Source organism: Hemiscyllium ocellatum, chromosome 37 (genome assembly GCF_020745735.1).
Source record: "Hemiscyllium ocellatum isolate sHemOce1 chromosome 37, sHemOce1.pat.X.cur, whole genome shotgun sequence".
Classification (NCBI taxonomy): Eukaryota; Metazoa; Chordata; class Chondrichthyes; order Orectolobiformes; family Hemiscylliidae; genus Hemiscyllium; species Hemiscyllium ocellatum.
In genome coordinates, this window is record NC_083437.1 from 31,774,427 (window position 1) to 31,801,849 (window position 27,423).

General features: G+C 41.3%; 1 protein-coding gene across 1 annotated transcript in view; it reads right to left on the reverse strand.

Annotated features, from left to right (window-relative positions):
• prkcz (protein kinase C, zeta) overlaps nt 1–27,423 on the reverse strand; it is a 410,310-nt gene that overhangs the window by 351,942 nt on the left and 30,945 nt on the right. Inside the window, exon 2 of the mRNA XM_060852456.1 lies at nt 14,743–14,864. Within this exon, the coding sequence (XP_060708439.1) occupies nt 14,743–14,864 (122 nt within the window). The remainder of the gene's footprint in view (nt 1–14,742; nt 14,865–27,423) is intronic.

Genomic DNA, 27,423 nt, shown 5'->3' on the forward strand with positions numbered 1-27,423 from the left:
ATTAACTCTCCAGATTCATCTACCAAGGGACCAACATTCACATTAGCAACTTTTTCCTTTTATATACCTATAGAAGCTTCTGCTGTTATTTTTGATATATTGTGCTAGTTTTCTTTCATAATTTATCTTAACTCGTATTAATTTTTAGTATCCCTTTGTGTTCGAAAGTTTCCCAATCTGCCATCCTGCCACTGGCCTTGCAATATGGTATACCTTAGGTTTTGACTTCATGTTGTCCTTGACCTCATTGTTTAGCTATGATTCTTTTTCCCCCCACTTATCATCTTTCATTCTCATTGGAATACAGTCATAGTGATTTACAGCATGGAAACAGACACTTTGGTCCAACTTGCCCATGCCAGCCAGATACCCTAAATCAATCTAGCCCCATTTGAAAGCACCTAGCTCATATCCTTCTCAACTCTTCCTATTCAAAAACACATCCAGTTACCTTTTAAAATGTTGTCATTGTACCAGCCTCCACTATTTCCTCTGGCAGCTCATTCCATTCACACACTTCCCTCTGTGCGAAAAAGTTGCCCCTTAGGTCCCTTAGAAATGTTTCCACTCTCACGCTTGTCATCTTGTTTCACACTATATTGCAAAACTGGCCAAACCAATATTCTGCACATCTGCAACATGGCCTTCCAACTCCTATACTCAACGCTCAGACCAACAATGCAAAGCATACCAAATGCCTTCTTCACTATTCTATCTAGCAGAGATTTCACTTTCAAGGACATATGAACCTGCAGTCCAAAGGTCTCTTTGTTCAGCAACATTCCCTTGGATCTTGCCATTAAGTGTGTAACTCCTGCTCCAATTTGCCTGTCCAAAATGCAGCACCTCATATTTATCCAAATTAAATACCAACTGCCATTCCTTGGCCAATCTGGTTAAGATCCTGTTGTAATCAGAGATAACCCTCATGGCTGTCCAATACACCACCAATTTTGGTGGCATCTACAAACTTACTAACTATACCTCCTATGTTCACATCCAAAATATTTATGTAAATGACCTAGCTCTGATCCTTGTGATGCACCACTAGTCACAGGCCTCTAGTCCAAAAAGCTACTCCCCACCACAACCCTCTGTCTTCTACCTTCGAGCCAGTTCTGTATCCAAATGGCTAGTCCTCCCTGTATTCCACGTGATCAAACCTTGTTAACCAGTCTACCATGAGAAACTTTGTCGAACACCTAACTTAAGTCTGTACAGGTCATATTTACTGCTTTGCCTTCAATCATTTGTTGCTTTAAAAAACTCAATCAAGTTTGTGAGACATGATTTCCCATGCACAAAGCCATGCTGGCTATCCCTCATCAGTCCTTGCCTTTCCAAATATATGTAAACCCTGCTCCTCAGGATTCCCTCCAACAAGTTGCCCACCACCGATGTCAGGCTCACCTGTCCATTGTTGCCTGGCTTTTCCTTACCACCTTTCTTAAATAGTGGCACCACGTTAACCAACCTCCAGTCTTCTGTCACCTCACCTGTGACTACTGATAATATAAATATCTCAGCAAGGGACCCAGCAAACACTTCATTAGCTTCCCACGGAGTTCTCGGGTACACCTGATCAGATCATAGGGATTTATCCATGTTGATGCGTTTTAAGACATCCAACACTTCCTCCTGTGTAATATGGATATTTTTCAAAATGTCACCATCTATTTCCCCACATTTTGTATCTTCCATGTCCTTCTCCATAATAAATTAGTATTTTTGCATCCGTGTTTACTATGTCCCCCACTTCCTGCAGTTCCACACACAAGCTGTCATGCTGATCTTTGAGAGGTCCTATTCTTTCCCTAGTTACCCTTTTGTCCTTAATGTATTTATAAAATCCTTTGAGATTCTCCTTAATCCTATTTGCCAAAACCATCTCATGTTCCCTTTTTGCCCTCCTGATTTCACTCAAGTACATTCCTGCTGCCTTTACACTAAGGATTCCCTCAATCTCTGCTGTCTATAGCGGACATATGCCGCCTCCTTTTTATTGACCAAAATCTCAATTTCTCTCGTCATCCAGCATTCCTTGCCATTCATCTTAAACAATGTTTCTGGACTGTTGTTACCTTATTTTTGAAGGCTTCCCATTTTCCAGCTGTCCCTTTACATGCGAACATCTGCCCCCAATTAGCTTTTGAAAATTCTTGCCTAACACCAAAGTTGGCCTTCCTCCAATTTAGAACTTCAACTTTTTGAGCTGGTCTGTCCTTTTCCATCACTATTTTAAAACTAATAGAATTATGGTCGCTAGTGCCAAAGTGCTCCCCCAGTGACACCTCAGTCACGTGCACTACCTTATTTCCCAAGAGTAGGTCAAGTTTCGCACCTTCTCTAGTAGTAGACCCACAAATGGAATCAGAACATTTTCTTGTACCCACTTCAATTCCTCTCCATCTGAACCCTTAACACTATGGCAGTCCCAGCTTATGTTTGCAAAGTTAAAATCCCCTACCATAGCCTCCCTATTATTCTTACAGATAACTGAGATCTCCTTACAAATTTGTTTCTCAATTTCCCTCTGACTGTTGTGGGGTCTAAAGCACAATCCCAATAAGGTATTAATCCCTTTCTTATTTCTCAGTTCCACCCAAACAACTTCCCTGGACGTATATATACCCAGGAATATCCTCCCTAAGCATAGCAGGGAAGCTGTCCCTTATCAGTAGTGCCACCCCCCCTCCTCTCTTGCCCCCCTTTCTATCTTATTAAGCTGCCAGTCCTGCCCATCCTTGAGACATGTCTTTATAATTGCTACGACATCCCAGTCCCATGCTCCTAACCATGCCATGAGTTCATCTGTCTTCCCTGTTAAGCCTCTTGCATTGAAATAAATGCAGTTTAGTTTACCTCATTCTCTCCTTTGTTCCCCCCTTCCCTGGCTGTTTGACTTGCTCTTTTTTCCAACTGTACCAATCTCAGAATAATCTCTTTCCTCACTATCTTCCTGAGTCCCATCACTAGTCTAAATACTCCTGAGCACCTCGAGCAAGGCTTTCCCTGCCAGAATATTAGTCCCCTTCCAATCCACGCGCAAACTATCCTTCTTGTACAGATCACTTCTACCACAGAAGAGATTCCAATAATCCAAAAATGTTAACCTTACTCCGCTGCACCAGCTCCTCCACCATGCTTTCATCTGCTCTATTGGACCATCCTGCCTTCACCTAGCTCTTGGCACCAGGAGTAATCAAGATATTACTATCCTGGAGGACCTCCTTTTTAAATTCCTGCCTAACTTTCTATATTCTCCCTTCAGAATCTCATCCTTTTTCTTTCCTATGTCATTGGTTCCAACGTGTACAATGATCTCCTGTTATCTCACTCCACTTTGAGAATATTCTGCACTCTCTCAAAAGATATCCTTGATCCTGGCACCAGGAAGGCAAAATACCATTATGAGTTCTCGCTGTCGGCAGCAGAAACGTCTGTCAATGCCTCTGACTAGATAGTCCCCTACCAGAATAGCTTGGAACCTGACATACCCCTCACTACTTTAGAGCCATTCTCGGTACCAGAAACTTGGACGTTTGTGCTGCAATTCCAAATCTATCAGCTCCTACATTTTCCAAATCGGCATACTTGTTTGTCTTTGGAATAGCCACAGGTGACTCCCGCACTACCTGCCTCCCTCTCCTACCTTTCCGGGCGACAATCCATCTAACTGGCTGTTTCAGTAGCTTTTCTCCCTTCCAATAACTGCCATTCATCACACCCCCAGCTCCTGTCAATTCTTCAGTGCCTGTAACTGCCACTCCAACCGATCCACGTGGTACGATAGGATTCGCAATCAAACACACTTATTGGTGTCGTAATCATGAGTAACATGGAAATTCTCCCTCATTCAACAGAAATAGCATATCACTCTCCTAAAGGCCAGCTTTGCACCTTATTCTACAGTAAATTGCAGTCTTACTGCTCCAGGCTAACTTATTACCATGTTTAACATTTTTGAAGTTTAGGCAAGAGATTGACCTCAATAAAACATCTAACCAAAAATAACCCACTCTTTTCATTATTTAAAAAGACAGGTAGATTACATGTAAAAACGATGTAATTATCTGCTCCTGTGCTGTCAGCTCTCCCCCACATGCTCCTCCAAGGTCAGCTGCAAATTTCACTGTTTGTTAATTATTCTTAGATCCATACTGATGTCCAGAAATACTTGAACTCAAAAGGCAATAGCTGTGCTGAGTCACTGCTGTGCCAGATAGCAGTGTAGAGGTTTCTTCCTCTGTTTCTCTTCACTGACCATATGGCCACTGTCTTTGTTCTCTTCCTCCTTTTTAAATGCTTTTGTTTTGATCTTTTTTCGTTCCAAAGTAATGCAGCAGTTTATAAAACTGTAATTATTGTTCATATAATTCAAGGAATTCACCTTCAACACCTAAGTCAATACCTCAAAAAAGGAGAAACTCTTACACCCACAATTTTTTCCTGTCCTCCATCTTGGTGAACCCAGAATCTTATTTTAGTTGTGAGGAATTACCACTGTTTATCTGCTATCTTATCATTTCGCCTTCTCACCCAATCTACCCAGGCCAAATCTGTCCTCATGCCTATGTAATTTCCTGTATTTAATTCCAGAACACTACTGTGGGAGTTCATTTTCTCACCCCTGAACTGAATTTTATCATACTATGGTCACCACTCCCCGTGTCGTCCTGTTCCCACCTCAGTCGAAGCAAAATGCTCAGAGACATTGTATAGCTTTACCTTTGTCAACTTTAATCTGGGACCTAGGGAGGGAGAGAACGATCGCTCATGTGCACAGGGACATAAGTTCTCTGTCCTCTCTGGAACAGCAGTTTCCTGAATTAATCATATCGTCACTTACAGTGAGGAGTATCCAGATAAAGCAACATACATATCAATTGGGTGACTGTTACAGTGAGTGTTAATAGTAAAGATTAAGCCATCTGCTGTTACGCAATGAATGTTGTTAACTGGCTTCACACGGAATACTCCCCTTATTAACTCACTTTATGCTTCCAATATTATTGGATAGCTCTACATAATGAATGCTTTTTCACCTTGTTAACCCATTAACCTTGTCTCCAGCACCCTATTGTTAACTGCAAGTTCTTATCTGATCTTAGTCATGCTCAGCTGAACCTCTTGTTTCACAAAACTCAAATTTTAACTCTTTCCCTACTTGCCCATATCTGACATGCATTCTCCCCTGAAGGATCCTTAACTTGGATGTCATCAATACACAATATCAAATCCATTGTAGCCTGTTCCTTGGTTAGATTCACAACATACTGCTCCAAGAAACAATCTCTAATGCAAGCAATGAACTCTGCCTCCTGGCTATTCTTGCCAATTTGATTCTTCCAATCTATGTGCATGATGAAAATCATCTATGATTATTGCTGTACCTTTTTTGCAAGCCTCTAGTATTTCCTGCTTTACACTGCGCTGCACTGTAGAACTATTCGGGACTGATAGATTACTCCTACCAAGTACTTTTTCCCTTTGTTGTTTCATATTTCAACCCTGACAGATTCTTCTCGATTGCCTGTGCTTAAGTCATTTCTCATGACAGCACTGACCTCTTCCTTCAAAAGCCATACTGCTTCCTCTTCCTTTCAGTCGATCTTTCCAAAACACTGAGTACCCCTGGATATTCAATTCACAGACCCGATGTCCTTGTAAGCATGTCTCAGTAACTGCGATCAAATCATTTGTTTCTATTTGCACTATTAACTCATTAATTCTGTTTCGAATGCTTTGTACATTTATTTAAAGAGCTCTTAAATTTGTTCCACTGTTAAATTTCCCTACTTTTTAAGCAAAATTTCTTGGTGCATAAAGACACCTGTTCTGTCCCTCACCTTTATGGTCTGGTAACCATCTGCATGCTTATCTCCCCTACGTTGGGTTTTCTAATTTCCCCCCGTTTAGTTTAAAGCCGTGGAAGTCTTCTAAAGGCTTGTTGATTAGAGAGTGAAGGCCAGGCATGTTCTTGTCAAAATAAAAAGACAGGAATGGTAAGACTTGGGACCCTATGATGACAGGGGAAGTTATCAGTTTAGTCAAAAAAAAAGGAAGCACACCCAAAGTCCAGACAATTAAAAACAAATTCTTTGAAGAATATAAGTAGGAAGGAGCTTAAACAGGGAATTAGGAGAACTGTAAGGAGCAATGAAATGTATCTGTGGTGAGAAATCAGAAAGTTAATGTTTCGAGTCAAATGACTTTTTCCTATCTATCATCAGTTCTGAGGAAATGTTAGTGTATATGCGAAAGATAGGATGGGGAAAGAGGGTAAGGAGTAAACAATAGGTGGGAATAGAGCCCAAAGTGAGAGAGAATAAAAGATTTACAAGGATATTGCCTGGGTTGGAGGATTTGAACTACAGGTAGATGCTGAATAGACCGGAGCTGTTTTCCGTGGAGCATTGGAGGCTGAGGGGCGATCTTATAGAGGTTTATAAAATCATGAGGGGCACAGATATGGTGAATAGACAAGGTGTTTTCCCTGGGGTGGGGGACCAAGAGGACATAGGTTTAGGGTGAGAGGAGAAAGATTTAAAAGGGACTTAAGGCGCAACACTTTGCATAGAAGGTGGTCCATGTAGGGAATGAGCTGCCAGAGGAAGTGGTGGAGGCGGGTACAATTACAACATTTAAAAGGCATCTGCATGGATACATGAATAGGAAGGGTTTACAGGGATATGGGCCAAGTGCTGGCACATAGGACTAGATTAGGTTAAGATATCTGGTCGACATAGACGAGTTGGACTGAAGGGTCTGTTTTCCCGCTGTAGAATTCTGACTCTATAGCTCTTGGACAGATGAAGGAATGGTTAACAATCTGGCTAGAAGGGTGAAGAGCTATTAATGGGGACTGTGAGTGGCTAATAATGGATTATATTTAAAAGCAGACTGTGAGATAACACCAGGTGTGGGGGGATTGGGGTCCCTACCCTCCCTTCTCAGACACATATTCCCCTCTTTTCCCTGGTCAGCCTTCCGCAGGGACCTCTCCCTCCGGTCATCCTTGTCTCCTCTTCCTTTACTCCTGACACACCTAACAGCAACACAGCACCTTCCCCAGCAATGGTAGAAGGTCTCACATCCAAACGTTTGTTTACTTCCTCCCCAGTATCGAAAGGCCGAAACACGCCTTCAAGGTGCTTTACCTGCACTCTCATAATCTATATTTCCTGCTCAACATGTGGTCTATTCTACATTGAGGGGGGGATAAAAGTATGGACGAGGTGAACTACATTCTGTCTGCAAAAAAGGCTCGTGTGCTTTCAGTTGCCTGCCACTTCAGCACACCATCCTGTTCCCGGACCAATATCTCATCTCAGGCTTGCTGCAGTGCTCCAGCAAAGCTCAGTACAATTTGGAAGAACAGCACTTCATTTCCACCTGAGGGCTCTGTGGCCTTCTGGACTCAATTTATTGTTAATCAGCTTTAGGGCTTAAACTCTCTGATGTCCTCACTCAAACCCCCACACAGCTGGTTTTGTTATCACACATTCTGCTATTAAACATAACCCATTGCTAGACATTAACAGTCCCCTTAAATAGCTATTCACCCTCCCAGCCCTTTCATTCTTTTGTCTGCCCAACTGTTCTTATCTCTTTGCGCTCAATCCCCATCTATCATTTACTCCTTTCCCCCCACCTTCAGCATATCAATCAACATTTCCCTAGCTACCATCAGTTCTGATGATGGGTCAGTTGACTTGAAATGTTAACTCTGACTGCCAGGCCTGCTGAGCTTTTCCGGCAATTTCTGTTCATTTTTCTGATTTATAGCATCCTCAGTTCTTTCAGTTTTTATAGGCTATGAAATGTTTTTGGCCAGCAGTGTTAAGGAGAATCCAGAGGCATATATTAGGAGCAAGAGGGTAGCTGGAGAAAGACTAGACCCACTCAAGGATAAAGGAGGGAAGTTCTGAGTAGAGCCAGAGGTAGTGATTAAGAACATTATATTGGTACTTACCAAAGAGTGGGACATAAGGGATATTGGAGGTTAGGGAAAGATGTGGGAATATCTCAATGAAGGGGGAAGTGTTGGGTGTCTTGAAATGCAAGAAGGTAGATAGGTCCCCAGGATACTATGGGAGGCAAGGAAGGAAATAGAAAGGGCCTGGACAGGTATCTTTGCATAGTCTTCGGCCTCAGACAGGGTTTCAGAGGATTGGAGAGTGGCAGGTGTTGTTCCTCTGTTTTGGAAGGGCAACAGAAATAATCCAGTACTTACAGGCCAGTGAGCCTGACGTCAGTGGTGGGAAGCTACTGGAGAAAATAACGGGAGGCTGGAATTATTCACATTTGGAAGTGAATGGACTTGTTAGTGATAAGCATCATGAGTTTATGCTGGGAAGGTCATGTTTAACCAGTTCAATTGAGCTTTTTGAGGAAGTGACAAGAATTGATGAGCGAAGGGTAGTGGATGGCATCTAAGTGGACTTAAGTAAGGTGTCTGATAAAATACTTCATGGCAAGCTGGTACAGAAGGTAGAGACTCATGGGATGGCATGAGCTGGCTGGATAGATACAAAACTAGCCTTGTCATCAAAAAGACAGTAACGGTGGAAGGATGTTTTCAGATTGAAAATGAGTAACTTGTGAATTTTTGCAACATTCAGTGCTGGAACCTTGGTTGCTTGCAATATATAAATTATATGGAAGACAATGTAGCTGGTCTGATTACTAAGTTGGCAGATGACACCAAATCAATGGAGTTGCAGATTCTGAGGCAGATTGTCGAAGGATACAGTGGGATATAGATAGATCACAGATTTGGGCAGAGAAATGGCAGATAGAGTTTAATCTGGACAAATGCAAGGTGATACATTTTGAAAGATCAAATTCAGGTGTGGATTATACAATAAATGGCAGAACCCTTAGGAGCACTGATCTACAGAGGGATCTGGATGTACAGGTCCACAGATGCCAGAAAGTGGCAACACAGGTAAATCATGTGTTCAAGGAGGCATACACCACCATTGCCTTCACCGGCTGGAGCCTTAAATATAAAAGTTGGCAAGCTATATTACAACTGTACAAAAAAAAACTTTAGCTCAGCCACATTCTCAATATTGCATGTAGTTCAGGTTGCCACACTTCCAGAAGGACGTGGATGCTTTGAAGGAGGTGTAAAGATGGAGAGGTTGGATAAATTTGGACCGTTTTCATTGGAAAGATGAAGCTGAGGGGTGACCTGGTAGAGGCCTCCAAAATTATGAGGGGCATAGATAGAGTGGAAAAGTTAATTGCAAGATGACAGATTCAAGATGACAGGGGGAATGTTTAGGGGAGAAATGTGGGGAAGATATTTCACAGAGGGTGATGGGTACCTGGAATGCAGTGGAGATGGTGGAATCAGACACATTGACAACATTTAAAGGGTATCTTGATTGAAGCATGAACTTGAGGCAGAGGATAGAAACCTCCAAAATAATCCTTTCTTTAAGAACATCATACAATTGATCTACTTTCAATGCCCTTATCCACCTACCAAAACCACATTGTTTGATCCATTCAAATTCTGTGTACATTTGACCAGATTCCCTCCTGAGAAACCTAAAATGTTGTCTTAGGCTTCTGGCACTAGCTTACATGCACTCAGGGGCAGCATGACGGCTCAGCAGTGTCAGGGTCCCAGGTTCAATTTCACCTTCAGGTGACTGTGTGGAATTTACGCATACTCCCAGCGTCTGCTAGAGTTTCCTCCAGGGGTTTTGGTTTCTTCCTGCAGTCCAAGGATGTGCAGGTTAGATGGATTGGCAATGTTAAGTTGCCCATAGTGTCCAGTGATATGCAGGCTAGGTGGATTAGCCATGGAAAATGCAGGGTTACACGGATGTGAGTGGGATGTTCTTCTGAAGATCAGCATGAACTTGATGATCTGAATGGCCTGCTTCCACATTATAGGGATTCTATGATTTGCATGACAAGATGGCAATTTTCACCTCCTCACATTCCTCAGATACCTCCTCCGATAGGGAGCCATATACCTCACTAACATTACTTACCAACTTAATTTAGATCAACAACATCCACATGGTCACCGGCTGTTTCATTTGTTTAGCCACTTGCTCAAATGAAAAAGGTTTCTACATCCTCATCAAACTTAGGTAATGCTTGAACATATTTAAATATCACTGAAATGAGACATGCTGTTGAAGATTTTCTGCTTCTACTCATCAGAACGGAACCACAGGAATGCCAAAACACAAAGAAAACAACAGATTGTGCAGCATGAAAGAGGGGGCATTCATTGGTTGGCCCGTCACCTGACTGCTAATCAATCCCAAATGTAATAAGAATTGCACTAACAATCTAAATTTAAGATCAAAATCACACAACACCAGGTGATCGTTAAATTATGGATATGGAGGTGCTGGTGTTGGACTGGCCTGGGCTGGACAAAGTTATGATCAGTACAGCAGTTAAGGCAACATGCGAGGAGCAAGAGGTTCGATATTGCGGGCATAAACTCTTCATTTGGACTTATGCCCGAAAACCAACTCTCCTGCTCCTCGGACGCTGCCTGACCTGTTGTGCATTTTCAGCACCACACTTTCGACTCTGATCGCTAGCATCTGCAGTCCTCACTTCCTCATAATTTAAGATCAGTCAGGCTCAGTGTCGCTCACTTACACGTGACACAAATAACAAACTTACATTGAAGCTATATCCTTTACTCACACAGAGAGCATGTTCATGCATTGTGCTTTTATTAAGCAAACAAAAACTGAGTAAACAGTCATTCTACTGCATTCCCCTTGGCATTGCCATGACCACTGAGTTAACTTTCCAGATTCAAATGCAAACAAAACCTTAGCCATTAAGTTTTCCTTGGTACATTCTTCAAGGCAATGCCCGTGATCAGCCTGAGATGACTTACCAACTACAGTGAAATTACAATGAGTCAAATCCAGATAACCCAAACCTACTAGCAATTTCCACTATCAGGAGTTGAAATAAAGAATACCCGTGATAAACCAAAGTTCCAGATTGGCAACGCCAGATTTGCTGGAGTACAAAATCACGACAGACCAGCAGCAAAGGATGGCTCAACTGAATAAAAACAACTTATCTTCTGCACAGTGAATAACTAGCAGTTATGGCAGCTATAACAGATAATTAGCTCTGAAGTAGTCATGCCTAGGTCTGACAAGAAGATGCATCGAGAGACAATTTTAATATGGAGACCAGACCATTTTACTGGCTTTTATTAGATCACAGTTCAATGTTCTAAGCTGAAATATGCATCAGTGCTAAGAGAAGCAAGGAACACATCACTCATTCATTCATTCATTGGCAGTATCTCGCAGATCATGACTGTCTTCCACTCTCCGATTCCGTCACTAGCAGTACAGACTGAAATTACTGTTACATTTGGGGCTGAAGGTGGTCACGGGAAAGGATGAATGGTATGTTGGTGAGGCAGCGTCAATTATGCCTGGTTTCCACTTTTTCTCGGTGACAAATCACCAGGTGCTTGATGCCTTCCCAGATGCTTCTCATTCATTTGGGAGGGCTTTGAACCAGTGATTCCCAGGTGTCTGTGGGAATGCTGAACTTCATCAGTGAGACCTTGAGGATATAACTGAAGCATTTCCTCTATCCAGCTGGGGCTCATCTGCCATGTAGCCACCATGATCTTTACAAACATGGATGGCTGCTTGTCTTAGTGAAGTCCAAGTTTCCATTTTGGTGCACAAATAGGTTAATAAAGATCATCTCTATGACCTCCAGCATTTTTGAGATATAGATCAGGAAAATGGACAAGATTTCAATCAAGGTTTACTCGCTGAGCTAGAAAGTTCATTTTCAGATGTTTTGTCACCCTACTAGGTAACATCTTCAGTGGGTTTTCTGTTTTCTATATATGTTTGAGTTTCTTTGGGTTGGTGATGCCATATCCTGTGGTGATGTCATTACCTGTTTGTTTTTTCAGAGGAGATAGTAGATGGGGTCGGACTCTATGTTTAGACCCCATATATCACCCCCTGAGAAAAAGAACAGGAAATGAAATCACCAACCCAAAAGAAACCCAAACATATAAATAGCAGAAACCATCAGCAGTGCTTCGCCCAAAGGCCCTCTGAAGAGGTTCCCTGTAGGGTGACGAAACATCTGGAAATAAACCTTCCAGCTCAGCGAGCAAATCTACATCCAGAACCTCAACCTGAGCTACAAACCTTCTCAAAACTCACTAAGGTTTACTCATTCACCCTTGCATTTCCCTAGCTGAAACCACAAAAGCTGTAAAGATAAATTGGGACTTCATAGTCCAAAAGGTGATGATGCTATCACTTTTAAAAAAGTTATTTTGTCCCTTTTTTTTGAAAAGTGGTCGTAAAAGCACAGGTGCCAAAGAGTCTACTTTAACAATGGAGTGGCCAGTTTTCCAAGTTCAGGTTTTTTATATTTTGTTTTAGCTGGAGCAGTCACAGCATGTCAAAGTCCAGAAGCGACGCAAGCTTCAGTGAAGAATTCCTGTGTCTTTCTCCAAAATCTCTCTCTAGATGTTGTTCCCTCTTGTCTGGGAGAGTTTGTGTTTGAATTTAACCTTTTGCCAACGGGTGTGTTTATGGGATGTTACTGTATTGGAACAGTTAATTAGCAATAGTTATCAGGTCTGTTAAGTTTTCCATTAGTTAACTTATTCTAAATTCCACTTTCTTTTGCACGTTTTGACTGTAGTGTTTAAATAAATTCTGTTTTGCTTAAGGCTGAGTGGTTTGACCAGTTATATCACACCTGGAACACCCACTTCACATCTGCCTTTAAATTAAGGAAAGGTTAGAGTCTAGGCTACCTTCTTAGAATATTCTGAGGGGGTATGACCTGGTCCATAACCACAAACATGTGGAAAATATTCTTGACTGTATTAATGACATGGTGGACTATTTTGCACTCATCTGAAGACAGAACTTCAAGCAGAAAAATATGACTTCAGTTTTTACAGAGTTAACTCTCAACATTTTTCACTGCTTTTCAGTGTACAAGGTCAGGCTATTGTGATAACACTGTCGCTATAAAATGGGCTTTTCATTATGGTTTATTTTAAGAGAGTTTGAATTAAGTATTGAGCAGTCTGTGGTAAAATAAACAACTTGTGGGACCTTGAGGCTTTTTTTTAAAGTTGGAATAATAGAGGCAGATCGGATGGGTACGGCCAGCTCTCCCAGACCAGGATTTCAAGTTTTTTTTAAGCTTAAAGCAGTTGCTGTTGGAGTCTCGGCAGAGTTGGCAGCTGCAGTAAATGTCCCTTTGCTGCTACTCTTGAGTTTTCCTTTGTTATTTTTTTTCAGTCTCTCTGCCACAGGGTTACACAGGACTTCTGCCTTTGCCTTTTTGCGAAGGGGTGTGTTTATGGGATGTTACTCATTAGCTGTTACAATATAGTAACAGTTACTGTATCTGTTAATCTGTAAAATTTTCCAATCAAGTTATTCTAAACGCTTCTTTCTCCTGCTGTATTTTAACTATAATATATGAATAAATTGTTTTGCTTAACCAAGTAGTATGACCAGTCAAAATGCTTCTGGAACACAGCACTTTACATTTGCCTTTAAAGTAAGATAAAGATAGGGTTTCAGCTGATTTCTTAAATATTTGGAGGGTCTGGTCTGGTATAAACACGCCTGTAACATGAACAAATTGAAAACAAAATAAGTGTTTTTGTCATATTTACTCATTCACAGTCTTCATTTGCCTTCAAATGAATTCCATGTATAAAGAACAAAAATCGAGTTACATAAGGCTTTCCTCAACTATCTTGAAGCTCCACTTAATACATTTGTGGGTGGGCATCCTGTGTTTGCCTTATTATAATTTTACCGTAACGAGCACCTTCTTCATGTAGTTGTTGCTCCCCTTAAAACTTGGTACACGTCCAATTCAGTCCTGATGGGTTATACTGAAAATCTTCAGCAGCATGTCTCTTTTTCTAGCGATACTTAATGTTCTATACTACAAAGTGATTAAACATAGCAATACTAAACAAAAACTTGCTCTTTCTCTGCTTAGAAGATTCCTGATGACTGAGATTATAAAGTCTTATTGCGATGTATAAGCAGGCACAGGACAGAATTTTAATTTCAGTTTTCAAGGACTTCAAAAGATTGAAATTTGCTTATTAGTTTCAAGGCACATTTCAAAAGCATAAACCAGCAAGCAAAGCTGCCTGAAATTAATTTGTTATTGGATAAAGCAGCTCACCTGCATGCCATATCAAATGCTGAATTTAGTTGAAATTTCAAGTAAAAGGACTTTTTTTTGGAGAAACATTGCCTTGCCTTCCTTTAAGCTTTCATAGAACCAGGCAAACTTAAACAACCATAAGGAAAATTTCATCAACCCACCATTGAAATGGTAGCCAAATACATAGCACGTGTTTGAATCTCAATGTCCAATGGCAAAATTTGAGTTTAATGGTGTCTCTGTGGGGCAGTGGTGGTGTCCCTACTGAGTCAGAAGGTCCTGGTTCAAGATCTACCTAATCCAGAGGTAAGTAATGACATCTCTGAACAGGTTGATTGGAAAATAATCGAGAAAGCAATATGTGAAGCCATGGAAGTAAAACACATCACTTTATGACTTGCAGGATTTTGCAATTCTCCCCAATCACATTTTTTCCTGGTCTGCACTTTACCAACATCTCTCATTTGTTCAGTCCACAACCTTGTATTTGTTTACATTGCACAAAGCACAATTAAAATTGTTTATAAACAATAAAAGTTTTCTTACCTTCATTATCAATCCATTTCAGAGTAATAGGTTGATCCTGCTGTAAACTGCACATATCCCTCACTTCAGAGCACATCCCATCATAAGTGATCGTAGGATCAAAATCAGTGATAAGTATGTCTCTGTTGACAGCAAAAGTACAGCAATTTAGCAAAGTATTTTTCCACCATTCCTTAAATACAGATATTTATTTGCCTAATGGAAATCTCCATATTTTGACATTTTAAAACAAACGTGAACATTGTATGAAACACACAAGCTAAATAATTAATTAATTTAGCTTATTCATAAACCTGTCAAAAACCATTCTCAGTAGAATGAACCACAGAATCACATGAAATGAAATAAACATTTTGCTTTATTCATATTAAAGTGCCAGAATGTATTTTTGAAGAAACATTGTGCAGCTTTTACGAAGGGCCAGGAAATAAGAATTATAGCGAGTAAACATCCCAATTACATCTTTTTCTTTATCCATGAACTAGAATTCTGTGTACTATTTATGGAGGAAACAGAACATGGACAATGTAGCACAATACGGGTTCTTCAGCCCTCAATGTTGTGCCAGCCTTATGCCAGTTTAAAATCTTTTATATGGTGCCTTAAGTGTGAAAAACCTTCAGCTTTGACTAAATTAAGGATTTTGTTTCAAAAACAGACAAATGAGTAAAAGCAGGTCAGTGCGAAAACAGCTTTACAGATCATGCCAGAGTCCATGTTCATTCTGTATTCAGTTAGCTGATTATTTTGTAGCAGCCACAAGGAGGTTATCACTTGCCACAATGTCCTTGGGAGATACAGAAAATGGCGACATGGTACAGTTTCTCATTTCTGGCCAATGACGTTAACTGAGAGAACACGTGCACTAACCATTAAATGAGATATGGTTATGGCTTTTCTTGCCCAAATCATACAACTTCACATTTATCATTACACTAACTCTAATGCCAAAAATTGTCATATGGATAAGCTAGGAGAGCTTCCTCTAGCCACACACAACAATACTACTATAAATACAAGGCAGAATAGAGAAAGTATATGCAAATGTACTAAAGCCCTTTGAGGGCATAAAGTAAGATGTTGCATATTTGATTTTTAATGGGCATTCAATAGGTGCTACATGAATGGTTACTGCATGGAATAAGGACTTATAGCACTGGAAGTGAGATGTGTGTTATATTTGGCAAATAGGGAACGGCACGGTGGCACAGTGGTGTGGGCGGCACGGTGGCACAGTGGTGTGGGCGGCACGGTGGTGTGGGCGGCACAGTGGCACAGTGGTAGTGGGCGGCACAGTGGCACAGTGGTTAGCACTGCTGCCTCACAGCGCCTGAGACCCGGGTTCAATTCCCGCCTCAGGTGACTGACTGTGTGGAGTTTGCACGCTCTCCCCGTGTCTGCGTGGGTTTCCTCCGGGTGCTCCGGTTTCCTCCCACAGTCCAAAGATGTGCGGGTCAGGTAAATTGGCCGTGCTAAATTGTCCGTAGTGTTAGGTAAGGGGTAAATGTAGGGGTATGGGTGGGTAGTGCTTCGGTGGGTCGGTGTGGACTTGTTGGGCCGAAGGGCCTGTTTCCACACTGTAAGTAATCTAATCTAAAAAAGAATCGGGTAAATGTTCAGGTTGGTGACCTCTAAGTCACAGAGTGGCACTGGGATCAGAACTGGGGTAATCAACTCTTCACTAATGACTTGGATGGAGAGATTGACAATTGCAGTTAGATTTTCTGACAATATGAAGATAGGTAGAAAAGTTTGGGAAGAGTGGTCTGCAAGAGACTTGAGATATGTTCATTAAGTTGCAAAATAACAGACAGGAATATATTGAGAGAAAATGAGGTTGTCTTCTTGTTAAATTGTTTAAGTGACAAAAAAAAATGCAGTATGTTATAATACAGAAGCTCTTAAGTGGTCTTGCAAGTGAGTCACGTGAAAAAAAAATCAGCAAATAATTAAGGCAAATAGAATATTGGCCCTTATTGCAAGATAGGTGGAGCATCTAAGTAGGGAGGTCCAGCCAACAATATATAGGCACTGTGGCAAACACATCTAGAGTGCTATACGTAGTTTTGATCACTCTTAATTAAGGACATGTTTGTACTAGATACAGTTCAGAGAGACAAAGTTCGCTTGGCTGTTTCTTGGGGTGAAACAGCTCCTTTGAGAAAATTAGACCTGAGCTAATTAGACCTAAAATCAATGCAATTTAAAGGAATCAAACATGATTGGATTGAAACAGAAGATTCTTAAGAAACTTCATAAGGTGGGTTTTGACATTAAGCTTCCTCTTATTGAGGGATCCAGAATTATAGGGTGCAGTTTCAAAATAAGGAATTTTGCATTTATGAGAGAAGAAATTTCTCTTCTGCTCTGTGAAGGTTCTGTCACTGGAATTCTACCCCCCCCCCCCCCCCCGCCCCAACCAAGTGCTTATTGGAGACTAAGTTGTTGAATATATTCAAGGCAAAGTTACTAAGATTGTTGATTAACAATGGAGTGAATGATAGGACACAGGCACAAAAGTGGAATTAAGGCCACATCAGATTTTGAGAGAAGTGAGGCTTTTAAAAAAAAAATCAGTCATGGGATATAGGTATCGCTGACTGGCTAGCATTTATTGCCAGTCCCTAGTTGAGCTTGAGAAGGTGATGGTGAACTGCCTTCCTGAACCGCTGCATTTCATTTGATATAGCTAGACTCAACACTATTAGGGAAAAAATTCCAGAATTTTTACCTAGCAATTGTGAGGGAACATTGATATATTTCCAAGTCAGGATAGTGGGTGGCTTGGAGGGGAACTTGCAAGTGATGGTGCTGACATGTATCTGTAGCCTTTGTCCTTCAAGGTGGAAGTGGTCGCAGGTTTGAAAGATGCAATCTAAGGATCTTTGTTAAATTTCTGCAGTGCATCTTGTCAATTGTATACATTCCTATTACTGATTGTCAGTGATGGTGGCAATCAAATGGGCTGCTTCGTCCTGGATGATGTCGTCAAGTTGCACACATCGAGGCAAGTGAAGAGTATTCCATCACACTACTGATTTGTGCTTTGTAGACAGTGAATGGATTTTGGGAGGCACAAGGTATGTTTCTTGCTTCTGACCTTCTCTTGTATTTATATGGTGTGTCCAACTGAGTTGCTGATCAATGAAAACGTCCAGGATATTGACAATGGGGCATTCAACATCAATGCTTTCCATGTTATGAAATTTTCTATTTGGTTTTGTTTTGCATTTCAGACACAATACAGTGCTATTTCATCTACGAACATGCACTCAGTCTGATAAACAAATGCCACACCATCTACTAGATGGAACAATTATTCACTACTGAAGGGGCTTGCATGTGACGATTACTCAATCCATCTTACTTGAAAAAGCAGTACTTATTTTATCGATGATTATTTATTCTAATAAACTGTCAAATTAGACAACATATTTCATATATTTATCAATTAGGTAGAATCTTTCAATCAGACCTCTTTACTAGAAACCCTGTAAACTTTGCTCAAATCATGGAAGAAATGGCTCCAGGGGCCAAATTACTTCTTCCTGCTCCTAACTCTTTTCATGTAGTATTCAAAAGAAACAGCACTCCAACATAACATCTCACTGGTTAAGAAAAGGCAAGTAGTTAGGAACAGTGGCAACATCGGAGATCAGCATTAAATGATTCAACCCTCAAAGACAGATTATCTGCCTTTAAAGTTACTAGTTGGTAGTTCAAATTTTATTCACCACTATGAGGAGAGATCACAGTTTTACTATCTCCTGGAAAAGCTCACATCCAAAACCCCAATCACCTTGCCTTTTGTTGTGAAGACTATTTGAGGAGAAAAAGGAAGGAAGGGGGGAATAAAAAAGTGTAATATTTCAATAGGTAAGGGATATTGGTGCCAAAAAGAAAAAATGGAATAATTGTTTTTGGCAAACAAACATCTCACAAACTTGACTGAGTCTTTTGACAACATAGTCAAAAAGATTGAAGAGGGCAGAATAGTAGCCTTTGTCAAGGTTCTGCATCGTAGACTTATTATGAAAGTTAAATTACATGGCATTCAGGGAGACCTTGTCAATTGGATGCAGAATTGGCTTGACAGTAGGAGACAAGGGCAGTGGCAGTTATTTTTCAGATTAGAGACCTGTGACAGCTGTGTTCCAAAGGGATCAGTGCTGGGTCCAATGTTGTTTGCCATTTTATACAAAATGATTTGGATGAGAATTTAGGAGGAATTGTTACTAAGTTCGTGGATGACATCAAAACTGGTAGTACTGTCGACAGTGAAGGTAACCTAAGTTAACAAAGGGATCTTGAGCAATTGATCCAATGGGCTGAGGACTGGCAGATGGAGTTTCGTTTGGATAAATCAGAGTTATTGCGTATTGGTAAAGTGAACATGGGCAGAACTTAAACAGTTAATTGTGGTGTTGTCAAACAGAGACACCTAGGGGTTCAAGTACATAGTTCTTTGAAAGCTGTGTCACAGGTAGATGGGGTGGTTAAAGTGGCATTTAGCACACTTGCTTTCATTGTTCACATCATTGAAATTAGGAGTTGGGACGTCATGTTGAGATTCTACAGTACGTTGGTGAGGCTACTTCTGGGGTTTGTGTACAGTTCTGGTCACCCTGCTACAGGAAGGATATTATTCAACTGGAGAGGGTTCAGAAAAGATTTACCATGATAGTGGCCAGGAACGGAAGGTTTGAGTTATGTAGAGAGGCTGGCTATGCTAGGACATTTTCACTGCAGCATAGGAACTGGAGGTGTGACCTTGTACAGGTTTGTAAAATCATGAGGGGCACACATAAGGCGAATACTATAGGTCTTTTATGTAGGGTGGGAGAGTTCAAAACTAGGGGGTATATTTTTAAGGTGAGAGGAGAAAGATTGAAAAGGGACCAGAGGGGCAACTTTTTCACAAAGAGGACGGTTCATAAGTAAAATAAACTGCCAGAGGAAGTGGTAGATGCAGGTACAGTTACAACATTTAAAAGACATTTGGACAGGTACATGAGTAAGAAAGATTTAGAGGGATATGGACCAAGCAGGACTAGTTTAGTTTGGTAAATTCATCAACGTGGATGGGTTGGACTGAAGGATCTGTTTGTGTTGTATGACTCCACAAACACTAGTTTGAAAAGTAAAGCTCTTATCCGGCCTAGTATATTTCAGCACTAAATGCACTCATAATTCAAGATACATTAACTTAGTTAATGTTCCCACTCCTCCATTGTCTCTGGACAACAGCAACACTTCTCCAAGATTATCTTGGCTGTAAAGTTTAATCGTGGGCAACTTAAAGCCACAATGTTTCATCAACACCAATCATGCAAACTGAGCTGAATCCTTTTTGTCCCCAGTCATGAACTTTGTCTCTAACTGCATCAGAAATGTCATCTATCTCCATGCGATTAGCATCCTGATCTCATCCCCTCAGTTAGTTTGCTGCTAAAACCCTCATTTAAGCACTTTCACTTCAAATTCTATGGGTGGAATGTGTTTGAGATAGAGGGGTCTCTCCTTCCAGCTGAAAGTGCAACAAAGTGCACTTTCCTGTTCCAGGAAAGGCCCATTTACGTTGTTGCCAACCAGGCACTGGCTAGGCTACTAGCAGGATTTCACCTACAATTGAGTCCCCAGGGACAGGAAGTTCCACTCAGCAAAAGATCAGCATTTTTGCACTCAGCAGCACCATAGAGGCAGCTGTGGCTGATAGTGGAGAAGTGTGATCCTGGAGAACCTGGTATTAAAGATAATGATTAGATTTACAGTCAAGCACAGGGGTCACCTCTGGGCAGCTAGCAGCTTTCCTGATTTGTGATCCGGTGCCTTTGATCAATGAGAATGCAAGAGTTCAGAAGCTCAGGATCAGAACAAAATAGCTAAAGGTGAAATAGTTTTTTAAAAAAGGATGCTGCTGAGACCAAACTTAAAGAGCATAGATATCTTCTAAATTATAAGAACAGAGGTTAAGGATAGGGAGGAATGAGGTCATGGAGTAATATGAAAACAAGAATAAGAACTTTAAAATCCACATCTTAACCAAGAACCAACGTAGGTCAGTGAGTAAATAAATACCTGGTGAAAATTACTTAGAGTTAAAGGCTTTGATGAGTCAAGTTTAGTGAAAAAAGAAAGATGAGAGGCAAGCTAGAGATGTGTAGCAAAAGCCAACTCAAGTAGCAGCACGGAGAAAGACTTAACACACTTCAACTTCTGTTCGACTCCTTCCTTGTTTCAGCTGTTATTTTTTCCAGAGGCAGAACTGGACAAAGGTGCTGACGTGTGGTCAGAAACTCAATTTGTGATCATACAATTTACAATGGCATCAAACAGTTTGGTACGACCTCTGTTTGGTTCCTCTGCCAGAAAGAGGAATGGTGTTAGTCATTATGTCGCCTTTCTTATTCTTCTTGCCTGGCTCTGTATGTTTTCCCTTACATACTGAAAACATACTGCACAGACCATATAAACTTAAGTTGTTGCTATTCTGTGGTGTGTTATGAAAACTTTGGAAACATTGATAGAATTGCAAAAATAGTTTAAATGATTTTCTTTAAAACCTCTCCAACCTGAACAAGTGTGACTTGCCTCCGTAACATCAATTCTGCTATGCCTCAGATGCTGCCTGACTTGCTGAGCTTTTCCAGCGCCACACATTTCGACTCAACCTCAGTATTGATTGACCTAATTAATTTCTCCAAATAATTATGTATTACCATTCATATTCAGACTGTAGTAGTTCAGTAACAAATGCAAAAGGAACCTGATCTATGACATTATTAGCAGAGGCTGCAAATGTGTTGCTGGTCAAAGCACAGCAGGTTAGGCAGCATCTCAGGAATAGAGAATTCGACGTTTCGAGCATAAGCCCTTCATCAGGAATAAGAGAGAGAGAGCCAAGCCGGCTGAGATAAAAGGTAGGGAGGAGGGACTAGGGGGAGGGGCGATGGAGGTGGGATAGGTGGAAGGAGGTCAAGGTGAGGGTGATAGGCCGGAGTGGGGTGGGGGCGGGGAGGTCAGGAAGAGGATTGCAGGTTAGGAGGGCGGTGCTGAGTTGAGGGAACCGACTGAGACAAGGTGGGGGGAGGCCTCCCCTCCCCTATCAGCGTTCCGCAAGGATTTCCCTCCCCTCCCCTATCAGCGTTCCGCAAGGATTTCCCTCCCCTCCCCTATCAGCGTTCCGCAAGGACCACTCCCTTCGTGACTCCCTTGTCAGATCCACACCCCCCACCAACCCAACCTCCACCCCCGGCACCTTCCCCTGCAACCGCAGGAAATGTAAAACTTGCGCCCACACCTCCACACTCACTTCCCTCCAAGGCCCCAAGGGATCCTTCCATATCCGCCACAAGTTCACCTGTACCTCCACACACATCATCTATTGCATCCGCTGCACCCGACGTGGCCTCCTCTATATTGGTGAGACAGGCCGCTTACTTGCGGAACGCTTCAGAGAACACCTCTGGGCCGCCCGAACCAACCAACCCAATCACCCCGTGGCTCAACACTTTAACTCCCCCTCCCACTCCACCGAGGACATGCAGGTCCTTGGACTCCTCCACCGGCAGAACACAACTACACGACGGCTGGAGGAGGAGCGCCTCATCTTCCGCCTGGGAACCCTCCAACCACAAGGTATGAATTCAGATTTCTCCAGCTTCCTCATTTCCCCTCCCCCCACCTTGTCTCAGTCGGTTCCCTCAACTCAGCACCGCCCTCCTAACCTGCAATCCTCTTCCTGACCTCTCCGCCCCCACCCCACTCCGGCCTATCACCCTCACCTTGACCTCCTTCCACCTATCCCACCTCCATCGCCCCTCCCCCTAGTCCCTCCTCCCTACCTTTTATCTCAGCCGGCTTGGCTCTCTCTTATTCCTGATGAAGGGCTTATGCTCGAAACGTCGAATTCTCTATTCCTGAGATGCTGCCTAACCTGCTGTGCTTTGACCAGCAACACATTTGCAGCTGTGATCTCCAGCATCTGCAGACCTCATTTTTTACTCGAAGATTATTAGCAGAGGTCACACTTTTGTCAAAAGTATCACATTTACCATACTTCAGTTCTGTCTAAAATTGCTTTTTGACTGCATCTTGAAACTTTAAATTTTCAGCCTGGAATATTTCTTCCCTAACTCTCTTGGTATATTAGATCTCAACCAACATATTTTGTTATTTCTCTGAATTTCTCACTAAAATTCCTTACTGTCAATTATAAGCCTGTTCATGGGTGATTATATATTCTCGAAATTCAATTCCTCTCAAAAGTAAGACCTTTGATCAGTCCTTTTACCATTTACATTCACCATGACTAAGATCCCTCTTACACTTGTTTAAACATCTTGCATGAACTGAACATGTATTTGCCTTATCATTCATTTAATTATCTGCCAATTAGAGTCTGATCTTCATGAGCTGATTGCATTATCTTCAAGTAAGCAACACCTCAATTTGAGTCCACTACCTCGATTTAGAAAGATTTAATTGCATACATACCAGTAACTGACTCACTAATGTAAGAATTTCAGCAATTATAAATAAATGCTGTAGTTTTAAGACACTGGCAAAATCAGAATTAGATGCTGACATATTTGGAGGCCATCAACCTGAAGAGTCTGTCGGAAATCTAAGAAATTTTCTTTAATTTGTATATGTTCTATGTTCCTTGCCAACTGAAATTTCTGACTAATACAAAATTTTTAGCTGTGAAAACACTTCAATTTTCATCAAATTTTGTTGTCAATTGACCTTGTCACTAAAATTAGTAATGATTTGGAGATGCCGGTGTTGGACTGGAGTGTACAAAGTTTCTAACAAAAAAACCACAACACCCAGGTTATAGTCCAACAGGTTTATTCAGAAGCACTAGCTTTCAAAAGAGCTGCTCCTTCAATCAGGTGGTTGTCCACCTAATGAAACAGCAATGATCCGAAAGCTAGTGCTTCCAAATAAACCTGTTGGACTATAACCTGATGTTGTGTGACTTTTAAAATTAGTTACATTATTCTTGAGAATGTTTGATTTCTACTGTTGTCATTGGATTGGCATGAAACCTGTATCAAAGTACCAACTGTAATCTCTAATTGAACATTTTCAGTGCAAAACATTCAAACAAACTATAATCAGAGATAATGAAGTTTGGCTGCATCATGGCCTTAGAAAAGTGTGCACAGCTAGTGTGGGATCAAGTTCAAATAACGACAGGAATCAGAATGGCGAAAATAGCCTCTTTTATTCAGCAATCACAATAAGAGTTTAAAGGCGGCAATAGAATTTCAAAATACAAATCTTACAAGAGCCCCTTTACACACAGTTCTTACATATATTAAAATTACATTACTATGGTTGTTATATTATTTTAACTATAGTACACAAAGGTTTGAAGGGTTTCTGTCCTGGGAGACAGGAAATGGTTAAAACATGTGCGAAACACTAGCTGCCACTGTTGATGGGATTAAGAGTGCCTATCCACTCTGCTTGCAAAATTAGGAGGCATTAATCCTTTTGTCTTTTAAGTTAGTAAATATTAGTTAAAAGTACTAGGCCTCTCTGCTCGAAGTTAGAAATTGTACCTCAACTTAATAAAAACATAAAAAACATTAAACTGATTACTGCAGCTGGGTTGAGAGATTTATTTATTATTTGCCACAATGAGTTTCATTCATTCATGCAGTTTCATGGAAGTGCTGTTTTGTCAGTTAGTTTCTTAATGGGAGACTGACCCAATTAAAAAATATTTATCAGGTGCTTACTATTTGGGGAAATCTATTCAGATCCAGATGGTTAGTAAGGGATGATTAATATTACAATGTTCCATGGAGATTTGATGGAAATGATATTGATCTGTATGCTACACTTATTCAGAGGTAAACACTGTAACAAGGGTTGCTAAGATAGGAAAATGCAGTAATAGGTTTGAAAGGGCTGTTTTTATTAGAAAGGATGGTTTTAAATGTGGATAGGAAAATATACTTCAGAACGTTCGTTGGTTGGTTGGTTGGATGTATGAAACTGTTTTCATAAATAACTGGTTAGTAAAAGGATTATGAATGAATGAATGAACGAATGAACGAACAGGAACTCAGTATTAATGAATATAGAGAACCTATAACATAACAACATCTCATGATGTGGAGGTGTGGATGTTGAACTTGGGTAGACAAAGTTAAAAATCACAACACTAGGTTATAGTCCAACAGGTTTATTTCGAAGTACTAGATTCCAGCACTGGTGGTGTTGAGATTTTGAACAATCTCTCATACTCAACTAGAGAAACAGCTTCAAACCAAACGAGAACAAAACTCTTGCCTCTGACCTTAGTTTTCTCATCTCACCTACTACTGTGAAGCTATGATGTTCTCAAACTATACCCATTCTAGTTCAGTTGACTTGGACAGTTTAATTCCCTTATGCCCACACCTCAAATGAATTGAGGAGTTAAACATGAAGTTAAGTTTTTTCTATCTTGTACACCTCTGTACAATTTTTTTTTCATCCATCTCCAGTATTTCCATTTCAGGAGCAACCAACCTTCTGGCCTCTTATCTGCTCAATCTTTTCTTCGTCAAATTGGCAGCTTTCAGTGACATCTGAATTTTTCTGCTTCCTTCACTCATGCCAATCTCTACTCTTCGGAATATGGTACATTGAAATTTCAACTCTACATTATCAAACTTATTGACCAGTGTTGCGTCTTTTTTGTCTGAGGAGCTGACTTTTAACAAGCAGAAGTGAGACATCAATTCTCACGTTTTTCTGGAACATGCCCTCCACGATTGAAAGTCAACCAGTTATTTCCTGAACGGTTAATGATCTCACCTCCACTCAAAAAGTCTTCCCTCCATGGCTTCCAACCTCTTGATTCTCAACCCTCTAACTCCTTCCCAAAGTCCACAAACAGACATCCCTGGTAGATCTAGCATATCTGCCTACCCCTGCCCCACTAAACTGATTACGTTCTCTCATTTCTGCATTTGCCAGTCACTCCCATCTACATTTGTGACTCCTCTGCTAATCCAACAGTTTCCGATTTCCAGACCTTAAGCTTGGATCTTAAATATCCCTACATCTCCATCCAATTCTACAGGCCTGCTGGGATTTTTAAAAAAATTCAGTGTGGCAGATATGGGTGTCACTGGCTGGGCCAGCATTTATTGCTGGTCCCTAGTTCGCCTTAAGGTGGTGCTAGCCAGGTGTCTTTTTTGAACCACTACAGTCCACTTGCTGTGGGTTCACCCAAAATGCCATTAGTGTGAGAATTTCATGATGTTGATCTAGTAACAGAAAAAAAAAAATCGCTGTTCCTTTGCTAAGTCAGGAGAGAGAGTGGCTTAGAGGGAAACTTGAAGGTGGTGGTATTCCCATGCATGTGCTGCTCCCATGTAAGTGCTGCCCTTGACCTGGAAGTGGTTGTGGGGTTTGGAAAATGCTGTCTGAGGATCTTTGTGAACATCTGCATTGCATCGCATACTGGCTCCTTTGTTGTGGATTGTATCAAGTTTCTTCAGTGTCATTGGGGCTGCACTCATCCAGGCAAGTGGGGGCCATTTCATCACACTCCTAACTTATGCCTTACAGATGGACAGGATTTTGCGAGCCAGGTGGTGAGTTGCTCACCACAGTATTTCTAGCTTCTGACCTGTTCTTGTAGCCACTGTATTTATGTGATAAGCCCAGGTGAGCTTCTGACCAATGATAACTCCCAGCATGTTGATCGTGGGGGATTCAGTGATGGTAATAACATTCAATGTCAAGGGGCGGTGGTCAGATTGTCTCTTACTGGTGATGGTCATTGCTTGACATTTGTGTGGCATGAATGTTGAATGCCACTTGTCAGCCCAAGCCTACATATTGTCCAGATCTCTTTGCATTTGGACACCAACTGCTTGTGTCTGAAGAGTCACGTATATACTGAACATCATGCAATCATCAGCAAACATCCTCAATTCTGACCTTATGGATGGAGGGAAGGTCATTAATGAAGCAGCTGAAGGTGGTTGAGCCCAGGATACTACCATGCAGAAGTGTCATGTATCCAAAATGACTTACCTCCAATAACCACAACCATCTTTCTACCTGTCAGGTATGACTCCAACCACCAGAGAGCTTGTCCCCATACCCATTGATTCCAATTTTGCTCAGGTTCCTTGATGCTACACTCAGTCGAATACAGCCTTGATATCAAAGACTGTCACTCTCACCTCACCTCTGGAATTCAGCTCTACTGTCCATGTTTGAACCAAGGCTAAAAGGAGGTCAGGAGCTGAGTGGCCATGGCAGAACCCAAAACTTGGCAGCACAGACTAAGTGCTGCTTGATAGCACTACTGATGATACTTTCCGTCACTTTATTGATGTTTAAAGACGACTGAATGGGCAGTAATTGGGCAGGTTGGATTTGTCCTGCTTTTTATGTAGAGGACATACCTGGACAATTTTCCACATTGGCAGGTAGATAACCGATGTCCTAACTATCCTTGACAGGCTTGGCTAGGGGACCAGCAAGTTCTGCTAAGTACAGCAAGTACAGTTGCCAGAACGTTGTCAGGCCCCGTAGCCTTTACAGTGTCGAGTTCCTCCAACCTTTTCTTGCTATCACCGAATGAATCAAATTGGCTGAAGACTGTATCTGTAATTCTGGGGACCACTGGACGAAGCAGAGATGAATCATTCACTTCATACT